Source organism: Nicotiana attenuata, unplaced genomic scaffold, assembly GCF_001879085.1.
Source record: "Nicotiana attenuata strain UT unplaced genomic scaffold, NIATTr2, whole genome shotgun sequence".
NCBI lineage: Eukaryota > Viridiplantae > Streptophyta > Magnoliopsida > Solanales > Solanaceae > Nicotiana > Nicotiana attenuata.
The window spans coordinates 71,205-83,933 of NW_017670515.1; the positions used below are offsets into that span (position 1 = coordinate 71,205).

At 32.8% G+C, this 12,729-nt stretch overlaps 1 protein-coding gene across 2 annotated transcripts; it reads right to left on the bottom strand.

Moving 5' to 3' along the window:
- Positions 1-4,298: 4,298 nt before the first annotated feature.
- Positions 4,299-10,052, bottom strand: LOC109240444 (tonoplast dicarboxylate transporter). 2 transcript variants are annotated; one of them, XM_019407093.1, is made up of 7 exons: positions 9,863-10,003; positions 9,505-9,736; positions 7,695-8,187; positions 6,794-6,837; positions 6,285-6,380; positions 4,930-5,443; positions 4,299-4,770 (listed from the first exon to the last, which is right to left on the bottom strand). In XM_019407093.1, exons 1-7 carry the CDS (start codon positions 9,916-9,918, stop codon positions 4,703-4,705), a joined length of 1,503 nt encoding a protein of 500 aa, XP_019262638.1. In that variant the 5' UTR covers positions 9,919-10,003; the 3' UTR covers positions 4,299-4,702. The 2 variants fall into 2 exon arrangements, with proteins under 2 accessions (XP_019262638.1, XP_019262637.1); XM_019407092.1 differs by having other exon boundaries at positions 9,505-10,052.
- Positions 10,053-12,729: the final 2,677 nt, after the last annotated feature.

The following is a 12,729-nucleotide window of genomic DNA, read 5'->3' on the forward strand; positions in this document are numbered from 1 at the left end:
CAATTTGTGTTTTCATAACCTGCATGGTTTATATATTTTTTTGAATTTAAAATGTGTTGCCGAATGTTTGAAATTGCATGTGGGACAAGTCCTTTACTTGATATGGTACTGAATAGTTTACTTGAGATGTTTACAGTTATTTAAAATGTTCTCACTGTTACTAGACATATTTTACTGTTACTTGAGATATGATTACTGTTCCTGAAACTAGATTATATGACTTGATAAGAATTGAAATGCCATGTACTATTTTGAAAATGCTCTCATGTGAATATTTACTGTTTACAAAGAAAAGTATGAATGGGAGGAGACTTTGAAGGATCCCGTAGCTAATGGTCGGTTTGTTAGACCTGATGCACCTTGTATTTACAGATTACCGATTACAGTTATAAACCTCGCTAGTGAAAAAGTAGAACTAGTATACAGTTACAGTTTACCCTCGAATAGGGACCTACAGTTATATACGACTCCTCTTACGAAGGAGTCCACACAGTGATACAGATTACATAATCCTTTCTTGGAAACCTCCCAAACATAAAGATTTTCTATGAGACAGTGCTTACCGAGTTTAATTGATTTTGTTACACGAAACACTTGATGAGACTGATTATTATTTATTGTTTATTATTTCTGAAAGGGCATTCTTATGATATTTTCTGTATAATATACTAGCATGGTTTCTCAGCTGTCCCGAATTAAAAACGATTGTGTTAAGTGTTATTACTCACTGAGCTAGTGACTCACTCCCCGCTATTCTTTTTTTTACAGAGACAACAGTTGACGCGAGCGAGGATTTCGTTAATTAGAGTATACGATTGATAGTTCCCGGTGAGCCACACACTTGTTCGCGTGGGCGAAGTGTTCATTTATTTGTTATCGTCTTTTCTTATTAACTCATAGAGTCGCTCCATGGTCATTCTTTCGAAATTAAGATGAGTATTGCACTTCCTTGTCGAATTTGGAGATAAATTAGTATTTGTGGTTGTTAGTGGGTGGATTATAATGGTTGAGACTTTGGTTAATGGATAAAGTTATTGTTGGTTGGATTGATATTAGCATGTTTGGTTGTTGATTTTGCGACAGGAGTTTTTTTGGATAGTCCAAAAATAGGGGAAATCTGTCCGTTTTTTTTTTTGTAAAATATCAATGAGGCTTACTTAGGGGCACTTGCTCCTAAGCGCCGGTCATGATCCTAACTTGGGTCGTCTTGGTGCAATATTCTCATTCTCGCGTTGGCTGAGGTCATTATCAATGTGTTGAGGTGCTGACTCAGAGTTTGACATCTTTCAATCTATAATCAAAGACACTTCAAAGAACAAGCGTAAAATAGTGTGTGTTACGAAAATTTGTACCAGACAATCACTACTATCCTTAGCCCCACGGCGGGCACCAAACTGTTTACCCTTAAATTGGATAACAAATAAACTTATAAGTGGTTTTAAGGATATGTGATTTCACTTGGCACAAACTGAGAAATATAAGAATTAATGTTAGAAATTAACTGTAAAATAAAGCAAACCAATATAATGAGATGTTATGGCCTTCGATCTAGATCGCCCTCGAACCAACAGAATATGCTAACAAATGAGTATGAACTGAACAACAGAGCTTAAGAGAGAAAATGTAGTATATTGCTTGATATGCGTGAATAATCCCTCTTATAAAATGATTAGAACCCCTTTATATAGTAGAGAAATTCTACTTATGGTACAATTCTAATTACAGAAGAAAATCTCATGATAGGCTAAATGTCCGGTCTTGACTCGATATGTGCCAAGATTTCCGTCACGATCCTTGCTCGATCACGGATATCTCAGCTTTCTGTTATTCGGTTTAGCTGGCTTCCTTCGATCTCGCTCGGTCTTTATCTCGCTTCGGTCTCGATCACGGCTGGTCTCGATCTTGATCGATCATCGACTCACGATCTCAGCAATTCATCTCCATGCCATGGTTCGATGCAATGCGAGTCAAGCCTTGGTCTCCCATCCCGGTTGATGGATCTATACTCTGGCCATCTTTCATGTTTTCTTAATTCATCACCATTTAAATAGAAAAAATATCTAGAGAGTTTTGCTAAGTCCTTTAAAAGTACGTATGTTATTGCATTCGTCTTCTACCAGTGACTTTTAAATGACATTTAAAAAATAACGAAAATTAACCGAAACGTACCGATACCGAAGAGAAACCGACATGACTGGTACGATTTTTAAAAGTATAATTTTGGTTATACATAATAGAATAATCGAAAAATTGGTATGGTACAAATTTTATAAAATAACTGGCCGAACCGAACCATTGACACCCCAATAATAGACCACTCATACGTTTATGAATTATGATCACATCAAATCTTGGAAGTTGGATATGTCATTGGACTTGTCATCTAAAGTTTATGATAATAGCTAACTTATTGCATCGCAATGCACGTGAATTACATATAATATCTCTATATTAATAGAAGTGAAACTAGAATTTAAAGTTGATTGGTTTAACTTTGAAATTCTTAATATTGAATTCATTGAACTAATAAAATTTTGGATTCGCAAATTGATATTATTTAAATAAAGTTTTTCATATATATATTAAGGATATTGTATAATGTCATTAGTTTCTTGACATTTGTTGAAGCACTAAAGCTTCCTTTTTTACATTATCCGTTAATCTGTGCATGATACATAGTAAGCAAATGGTCCGAAAACTTTCGAATTAGCATGGCTTTCGCAGTTGAAGGAACTGACAGAAATAATAGCATATAATATGGGGTAGATTTGTACAAATAGGATTATTTAGTACAACCATTTATATTTTGATCATATTAAGAAAAGTTAAAAAAATAGCTTCGTTGCCAGAAATTTAAGCAACTGTTCATAGTCAACAGTGGAAGAGGGCGTAGCTTTGATTGCTCAAGTTGCCGTTCATAGTTGAATGTGAAAAAGAATTGCTTTTGTTTAGCAACAACCTTATAAGGATGATGCTCAGTCGGGGTATATATATGCTATAACGTGAAATCCAAGAGATTCAATATATCCTTAATGCTCTCTTTAATAGGGTCGCCTCATATTTTCCTTAACCTAATTAATCAGCCTCAGAGGAGAATGATGATAGCATGCAACCATAATTTTAAAGCAAACTGCCAACATTTTGAAGCATGCTGCCAAAATTTTAAAGCACACTGTTAGAATTTGAAGCACGGTGTCAAACTTTGAAGCATGCTACCATAACTAAAAATTATGGCAGCTTGCTTCAAAATTCTGGCATTAAAATTCTAGCACGAGGCTATTTAACCAAAAAATTTCTTAACGAGGTCAAAATATAAATGATTGTTTAAAAAGGTCCACCAAGCGTATAGTATTAAGCCATGTGATTGGGCCTATATCGCAGTCCATTAGATTTTGGGTTAGTCCCCTAAGGACAGAAAGTCGACAAAATAGCACGGTATAGCCAGTTTTCGGACTAGTCATTCAAAAATAGTCAGTGTTTACCAAGTCAATGAAAAATAGCCACCATTTTGCTGCAGCAGAGATCGGTCCAGCATAATATACCGGAGTTCGGTGCACCTGTGTATGAAATCCAGCATATTATGCTGGACCGGTATACTTTGCTGGCTCCAGTATAATATACTGGAGACTGGAGCACCGGTGCTCCAAACTCCAGTATATTATGCTGGACCGATATACTTGCTGGAACTCCAGTATATTATGCTGGAGTTCTAGTGTACTTATGCTGGAACTCCATCATATTATGCTGGAGTTCCAGCATACTTATCTTGGAACTCCAGTATAATATGATGGAGTTCAAGTATACTTATGCTGGAACTCCAGCATAATATGCTGGCGTATTTCCCGGGTTTTGAACAGTGTTTTCGCTCAGATTTATCTTTACATTAAAAGTGGCTAAATATCGATTACTTTTGAAACTGGGCTATTTTTGAACGATTAGTTGTAAATCTGGCTATTTTTGAATTTCACCCCAGAAAGTCCTATGCTCATGGAGTCCCAAGCCTTTGGGCTTAAAATATATTTATCTGTTGGGCTTTCTAAAGTTGAAGAAGAGAAAGGGCTTGTTTATTAATAAAAGTTGTAGAAATGACACCATATAGCCACTCTAAAGGGACGCTATTTAGAAATTAACCAGTGCGTCCTGAATTTCAATTTTTCAGGACAAATATATCCTGAGTTATTCTGAAGTTAAGATTTTTTGTTTAAAATTTCAGGACAAAATAAATATGACTAATCTCTAGATAGCATCCCTGAAAATGGCTATATATGCACTTGCCCCATAAAAGTTCAACTTAAATATGAAAGATCCAAGGAGTATCTCGACTCTCCAAAATTTTAACTATAAAAGTTAAATATGAAATTACATTCCATATTTCTTGGACACAAAAAGCCTATACAATTACTACAATCCAACAAGAAAAGAAAATAGCAAATTTTTTTAACAAAAAATATAATATATTCAAGAACTCCTCCTCCTCTGTACCACGATGATTCCTCTAGGGATAATTCATCTAGATACAATAAAATTCAAAAAAAGAAAAGAAAAACACCAACTGAGGAATATAGCCTGATATCGACATAATTGTATAAATATTTTTTACATCGCCGGTACCTAGAACTTATAACCCTTTCTCAATTGGTCTGAAATCACCAAAGCCAAAGGTTGGTGTCCTTTTGCCTTATGTATCCTTCTATCCAAAGAACTAGCCACACCAACGCAAATAATTCCTTGATACATTTAAAGGTTTATCTGTTCCAAAAACAATAGGTGCTGAAACACAAAAAAGAAACGGTTATTTTCATATACAATATAATATTAACGTCACAAAACTATATATCTTTTGTCACATTAAAGTAACTTTAACGTTACTCATTGTAACACTAAAATCGCAAAATTTTGATTAACTAAGAAATAGTAAGGAAACTTTACCTAGCGTAGGCATCAAGAAGGAGAGAGCAGCAATTCCAGCAACTTTCAAAGGGAGTCCAGTTTGTATCATGTCTTTAACCTCAATATGACCAGTTGTAAACCCTATAACATTCGACGGCGTTGACGTGGGGAGCAAGAAAGCAAACTGTGCACCAATGGCGCCCGGGATCATAAGAAGAAGAGGATGAACATGCATAGTTTCAGCAATTTGAATGAGCAAAGGAACCATAACAGTTGTGGTTGCATTATTTGATGTGATAAACTCAGTGAGAATTGCACTTATTAAACAAACTGCTGGTGCAATGGCTAAATAGGGTGTTTTTGCTAAGAAATCTAGGGTTTTTGTTAGTATATCAGCAAGTCCACTTGACCTAATTCCATCAGCTATGGCAAAACCTGCTCCTAGTAGAAGAATTATGTTCCATGGCAATTTCTTGCATTTGTTCCAATCCATTAGCTTCTCTCCTGGCTGCTTCTTGTTTGGAATTATGAATAATAAAGTTGCCATCATCACCTACAATGAAAAAATCAACATTATGAACAGACATTTTAGGAACTGTTTTTGAACGTCAAATTTCGACATGTAATACAGTCAACCCTCTCTAGAACAACCTCGTTCGTTCTGATATTTTTTAGCTGCTATAGTGAAGTGTTATTATAGAAACATATATTATAACATAACACAAAAATTGGTTCCGAGAAAATTTGGCTTTTTATAGTGAATGACTGTTATATAAAGATGTTGTTATAAAGATGTCTGACTATAGTAACTTGGTAGCCAAGCAGAGGGGATCCAGATTTTGAAGTTTATGGATTCAAATTCGGAATTCTGCCACATTGCATCCAATTTACTGGGTTTAAAATCTAAATTTGCACTTGTTTAGCAATTTTTAATACATATACATGGCCTAAGCCGAAGTTATGAACCCATAACTTCTTCATTGGCTTCGCCCCTGTAGGCAAGAAAATATATATTAGACAAAATGACAATGTATAGCCGCTGTAAAAATAATAGCCGAAAAATATATAAAATTTGTATATTTCTTGTATATATATATATATAGTTTGCATGTTACATACAAAAATTATACAAATTTTATACACTTTTTAGTTTCTGGCGCGGGCTAAAGGTGATAATACCCCAAAATATTATGTAGTACTATAGGAACCATCAAATTATTTTAAGAAAATTTATTTTTAGTTTAAGAAACCAATACTTTAGAACAACAATCAACAACACAAAAGCAATTCTGCTGGGATCATTCAGGAAATCCTAAGAAAGAGTAATGAAAAATGTTTATATATAGATTTATTTTATTAATTGAAATTAGTGGTATAATTAGTGTAGTGCTTACACTAACAGTTCCATCACCAGCACGACCATTGAAGAAGGATCCCCATCCAGGAATATCATCAGTAATACTTCTTGTCATCCACAACACTATTAAAATCTATAACAAAAAAATCAAATTAAATTAGTCACATAATTAAGAACCCGTTTGGACATAAGAAGTTTTTTACTTTTTTTCGAATTTTTTTTATTTTGTTTTTTCGAAATCAGTGTTTGGCCATTAAATTTTTCAATTTTCACTTGAAGATGAATTTTGAATTTTTTCGAAATATTGAAAAACTTCAAAAAGTTGTTTTTCAAAATTTTCACTCAGATTACTTACAAAACTTCAAAAACAACATAAAATTATATCTATGTCCAAACTACTCTAATTTTCAAATATCATTTTCACTTGAAAAATTTTTTTCACTTTTTTTTTTTTGGAATTTTACAATTCTTATGTCCAAGCCCACTAAATTTAAACAAATAATGTGGATTATATTAAAGAGTAATTAAAAATGGTAGTAAACGCACCGAAAATACTGTTAAAACCATCTTTTCAGCAAAGGCCATGGGACCTACAACGCACAATAGTGGGTCCAAAACCATTAGAATCTGTCTAAAATAATTGCAGACAACATCAATCTAATAATTCAACATCTATTATAGCACAAATAAAAATATGTGGCCTTAGTGAATGTTATAATAGCCATGAAATTTCAATTGGACCACTTGTTGATGACGTATTCTTTAAGATATCTGAAAATTGACAACTGAAATGATTGGAGTACAGAAAAATATAATCTTGAAATTAAAGATTCACTTTTTTAATTTTAAAGTTTTTTAAAATTTTCACTCTGAGCACTCACAAAATTCAAAAACAACCCAAATTTTGATATATGTTCAAAAACAACTCTAATTTTTAAATAACCTTTTCATTTGAAAAAAAGATTCACTTTTTTTTTTTTTTTTTGGAATTTTACAATTCTATGTCCAAATGCCCACTTAGCAAATGTATACATAGTTATTCAAGATTGAAAATAATCAGTTCAATTCAGCCCACAGAACTCGTCCTCGATTCGCATCCATCTATTATTTGAGGGATGAATTGGCAATTAAAGGGTCATTTGATTGGAAAGAAGTTATCCCAGGGTTAATTATCTCGGGATTAGTTATTCCGATATTAATTATTTCACCGTTCCATGGGGATAAAAAAATACTACAATCTCGGGATTACTAATCTCCGAATTAATTATACCGCAATTTTTTCCCAATCAAATATGGGATAAACTCTTCTTAAATTTAGTCCCGGGATTAATTATTCCTTATCCGTCATAAAAAATTATATGCAAAAATTGAGTATATATAAGAAAATAAATTACGGAAGAAATTGGTATGAAATAATTACATAAATATGAGGGTTTAGAAGAAGTACCTAATAAATCAAGCTCCCTTTTCAAATGAGATTTGTCCAAATAAGCAGAAAGAGATCTACTTGATCCTTTCCTACAATACAATAAGCAAAGAATACCCCACAAAGCAAAGAAAATCACCAAAGCCAAAGGAAAACCAAAGAAGAACCAAGTGCTGAAACTTAATGGCTTTTCTTGAGGAAAATAACTCTTCCACAATCCCACCAATATCAAATTGACACCTGTCCCAGTTAATGTACTCATTCCTCCAATTGATGCAGAATATATAACCCCCAATATAACTGCTTTACAGAAATTAGTCACAAGCTGATCGGAACATTCCGGTTGGCTCCGGTTAACCGACGGCAACCGTTGCAGGATTCCGGTAGCCACCGGCATCATCATCACGGTGGCTGCCACGTTGTGCATCCACATGCTGACGAAGAAAGTGGTGCCACAGATCCCGAGAAGAAGAAGTGGTGGATTCAATGGATTCCCACAGAATAATAGTGTTATCTGCATGGCCCATGCACGTCAATTTTTGTCGACAATAATTCAACTGTACAATTTTCTCCGTTTTAATTTAGATGATGTAGTTTGACTTGGCATAAAGTTTAAGAAAAAAAAAAGGTTTATAGAGCACTTGATCCTAAAAGCTTTAGGGGTAAATACTTTGTGGAGTTATGCATTTGCATGGCTATAAAAATATTTCATTAAGGGTAAAATATGTAAATAAAAAATTTAAAGTTAAACTGTTTCTAAATATATAAATATATCTTTTTGGAATGGAGTCATGGACTAATAAAGAAAGTATGTCATCTAAATTGAAATGGATGGAGTACTAGATAGAGAAGTGTCACCACTCACCATATTCATTAAACTCAGTATTTTATGTGGACAATATTAAAGTTATATGTACATATTTAATTATGAACACATAATTTTAAAAATTATAACATGTTTAGAGTAAAATTCTAAAGGTTGAACTTAACAACTAAAACTCGCCTCTGCTTGTAGTAGCGTACATAGTTAAACTTTATATAAAGAAAATAATAGGCCAAATTAGATATTGACATTGAAAATGATTAATAACGGTAAAATGTCAAAAAGAGAAAAACAACAGATAATTACTGAAAAGTGGACTTTTGAAATATGTGGTACTAAAAACTTAAGGGACAAAAGTTTAGTGGGGCCATAATATTTGTATGGCTATAAAAGTTTTATTATGGGTAAAATGAGTAAAATAAAGAGTTTAAAATTAAATTATTTCTAAATGTAGAAATATGTCATTCTTTTTGAAACTGACTAATATGAAAAGTATATTGTATTTAAATTAAAACGGAGGGAGTAATAATTACGCAACTAAAGACAGAGATGAAACGATGTATTTCCAAATACGTACATACTTGGACATGTACAGCTCATATCAAAGCACAATAAGTGTGTGGCATATTTTTTTAAGGTTTATTGATTAATACTTTAATTTATAATATATACTTTATTTTAATTTACCATTCAATCATAGTGGTGTATAGCAGTGGCGGATCCAAGATTTTAAAGTCGTGGGTGCTCACTATAAAAAATTTTAAAGAAGAGGAAAAAAGAGTATAGTTATGGGTGCTCAATCAATATTTATCTAAATATTTTTATAATTACCTATACAAATTTACTAAATCTTGTCAAAGATAATGGGTGCTTGAGCACCCAAAATCAACATGTAGATCCGCCCCTGGTGTATAGTATTCGGATAAATTTCTTCCATATTCCAATTTCGCGACACCCACAAATAAAACAACAAAATTCAGCAAGGAATAGAAAAATATAATTACTCACATTTAAGGCCAATCTTCTGTGTATATTATAATGTTCAACAGCAAGAGCAAGTATAAAACTCCCAAGGACAAGAGCAATAACATCATCCATATAAGAATGAGCAACGTCGTCGGCCGACGAAATTCCAAACAACGGGAAGAGAAACAACGGCGACATGGAAGTTATCGGCATCGGCACCGCCTCCGACAACCACCACGTGAAAATCCAAGCAAGAATTCCGAGCATATTAGTACTAGTCGCCGGAGCATCATTCATTTTCACAAATAAGCAAATAATTATACATAGTAAAGGTCCTAAAATTGTGAAGAAATTCTTAAGTGAAAAAATTGAGTGAATAAATGTATTCATACTTTCTGACCTGTGAATTGGAAGAAGAGGTGTTTTTTGGTCATTATTAGTCTCTTCTCCATTCATTTTGGAAGATAAATAATATAATCAAAGAGGAAAGAAGAAAGAGAAAAAAAGAGAAAAATAAGGTATGGTCGAGAAGTTTACAATGGAAATTCTAATGAAGTACGATGTATATATAGTTGCACATGTTTTGTCTTTTAATGTTGGAAAAATATGATCAGAAATTAAAGTTTTTTTTATTTGTTATTTGTTCATTGTTAGTGTATATATATAAATTTTTCAGATAATATTAAAGATAACCATAGCAACTTTTATAGGAGTATTTTTTTATATAATGACAATTTACAACTAAAAAAACATTAAAAAGGAGAAGCTCATTCCTAATAGGACTACAATAACGACAACATATCCAGTATATATAATACCACAAGTGGAATTTGGGAAAGGTAGTGTATACACAGACCTTATCTCTACCTGGCGAGGTAAAGAGGCTGTTTCCGATAGACCCTTGGTTCAAGAAAAGGTGAAAAGAGAAAGAAGGGAAGAAGACGAAGAAGAAAGAGGAAGAAGAAACTAGTACTCTAATCAAAATTATTTTCTAGTTCTACTATTAACCAAAATTGTTATATCATTTTTCTTAGTGCATATTCTCAAAGGTTTGAGGAGGAACTTCGGTTGATGCCGTCATTGTGATGTTATTCATTGCAGGATTAAATCAATCATCAATTATGATCATCGTTAATCTGCATTCATCTTGAATCGGATTCTATTTTAATTCTTTATTCTCGTGAAAATTTCATCCGAACCATTTTGAAGATCATCAAGAGTTCTCTCGAATGAATTCTACTCTTTCTGCTTTCCATTAATTTAATCATGACATGCCCTTCTATCCCATATTGTTGTTGCTCTTGTATAGTACAATTTTGTTTTTCTCAGAATTCTCATTTTTTTTTCCTCCACCACTTGTTTTTTCAAATCATTCATATGATAAAAGTCCCTAACAAATACATACGCAAAAAACAAACCAAAGATAGAGAGAAGGAATAGAGGGTTTCAAGGAGAAAGAGAGGTAAAAAGGGTAGAAGAAGCGAAAGAGGAAAAATGGATGGATTATTTGAGACTACTAAAAAAGACGGAGGGTAATTTACCCTGGGTAAACAAAAAAAAAGGTTATAATTTTGTAAAAGAAAAAATTGGAAATAAAGTTGATAACATACTTGATAGTGTAAGAATAATAACTTTGTTTATTATATTTCTAGACAAAAAATAACTTTAGTCTATTTATTTTGTTGAGTATTAAGTTATGCGCTAAAAGACAATTTATGTGAAGTAGTGTCATTTTGTCTTACTTATCCACTTCATCACCAGTATTAAAACATATACTCTCTTCGTTCACTTTTACTTATCCACTATGAAATTTACATACCCCGTAAGAAATAATAAATGTAGTACATAATTTACCATGATACCCATATTAATTGATGAATATTTTTAATGATTTGAGAAGATTATTTGAAATGAGTAATTAATACTGTGGGTATAACGGAAAAAAATTGTCTTCTCTTGATATGATAAAAGTGACAAGTAAAAGTAAAAATTTATTTTTAAAATACTGGACAAGTAAAAATAAACGGATGAAATATTTAGTAAAAAAATTAGACAAAGCAGTATCGTGTGATACCGGTTCAAATAATGTGCATCCGCTCCTGTGCGAATAATGTAGAATTTTTTTTACATCTTTGACTTATATATACGTTAAACTCTTAGGAATGAGTATCCTTACAAATACTTGACGTATTTAACATATGATTAAGCTAAAGTTGACACGTAGATCAAGCTTTTGTTGTTTGTAAAAGTTAGGAACTTTCCTTTTTTAACTTTTCCTATTGCAACATTTGCACTCTTCAATCAATTCTTCGTCCATAACTATAGTGGGGTAGTTCCTGGGACCCACGACGAGAACTGGGGTATATGGTGTGCCACGTCATAATTGAATATATGACATGACATGTGGTGTTTAATAATTTGGCCACCTCAATTAGACATGAGTAACAAGTGGCGAACTCGGAACCAAAATGTTGTTATTTTGGATTCAGAAAACACAAATAAGTGTAAAAAAAAAAGGTAACCATAATATATATAACGCCAGAAAACCTGGCGCTATATAATAACGGTAACTGCACCGTTATTGTATAGCGCCAGGTTTTCTGGCGTTATACACTGTCAGAGTGATATAGCGCCAGGTTTCTGGCGTTATACACTGACNGGCGTTATACACTGTCAGAGTAATATAGCGCCAGGTTTTCTGGCGTTATACACTGACACAGTGATATAGCGCCAGAAAACCTGGCGTTATATCCCTCAACAACAAAACCCTCCACCTTCTCCACCCGTCTTCTTCTTCACCATTATTCTAATCCCCAATCCAAAACCTGGTCTCCCCACTGTCCGCCATTATAAAAAAAAAAAAAATTTTGGGTCCCCCCGGCACATAAAACTTGAAGAACGTAGGTCCCACACTCGAGTAGAGCTTCTTGTTATTGTTGATTCACGCTTTCGGAGTCAAATTTTCGATCTATTTGCTTTCCGAAAATTCTAAATCGAGGTATTTCGATTTATTTTAAGTTGAAACTTTTATAATAATGCATATTATTTGATTTGTATGTGTTCTATTTCGGTTGGTGGTTTTATTTTCGAAATTAGCATCTTAAATTTATCCGGATTTAATTTTACTGTTTTATATAAAAATATAAATTTGTCAAATAAATTTGTCTGTTAATATTCTCATTTATATATATGTGCTTTCATGCCGTTTTGTGTTTTATTTGCAATTAAATTTATTTGTTATTTATGTTTAGTTTAGATTATTTTTTA

Coding starts and splice junctions, on each gene's coding strand:
- LOC109240444 (XM_019407092.1), bottom strand. CDS start 9,918: ATGAATGGAGAAGAGACTAATAATGACCAAAAAACACCTCTTCTTCCA. Junction 8,188..9,504: donor ACAGAAGATTGGCCTTAAAT/GTGAGTAATTAT, acceptor TGGGCCATGCAG/ATAACACTATTATTCTGTGG. Junction 5,444..6,284: donor CTGGTGATGGAACTGTTAGT/GTAAGCACTACA, acceptor TTTTCATTGTAG/GTGATGATGGCAACTTTATT.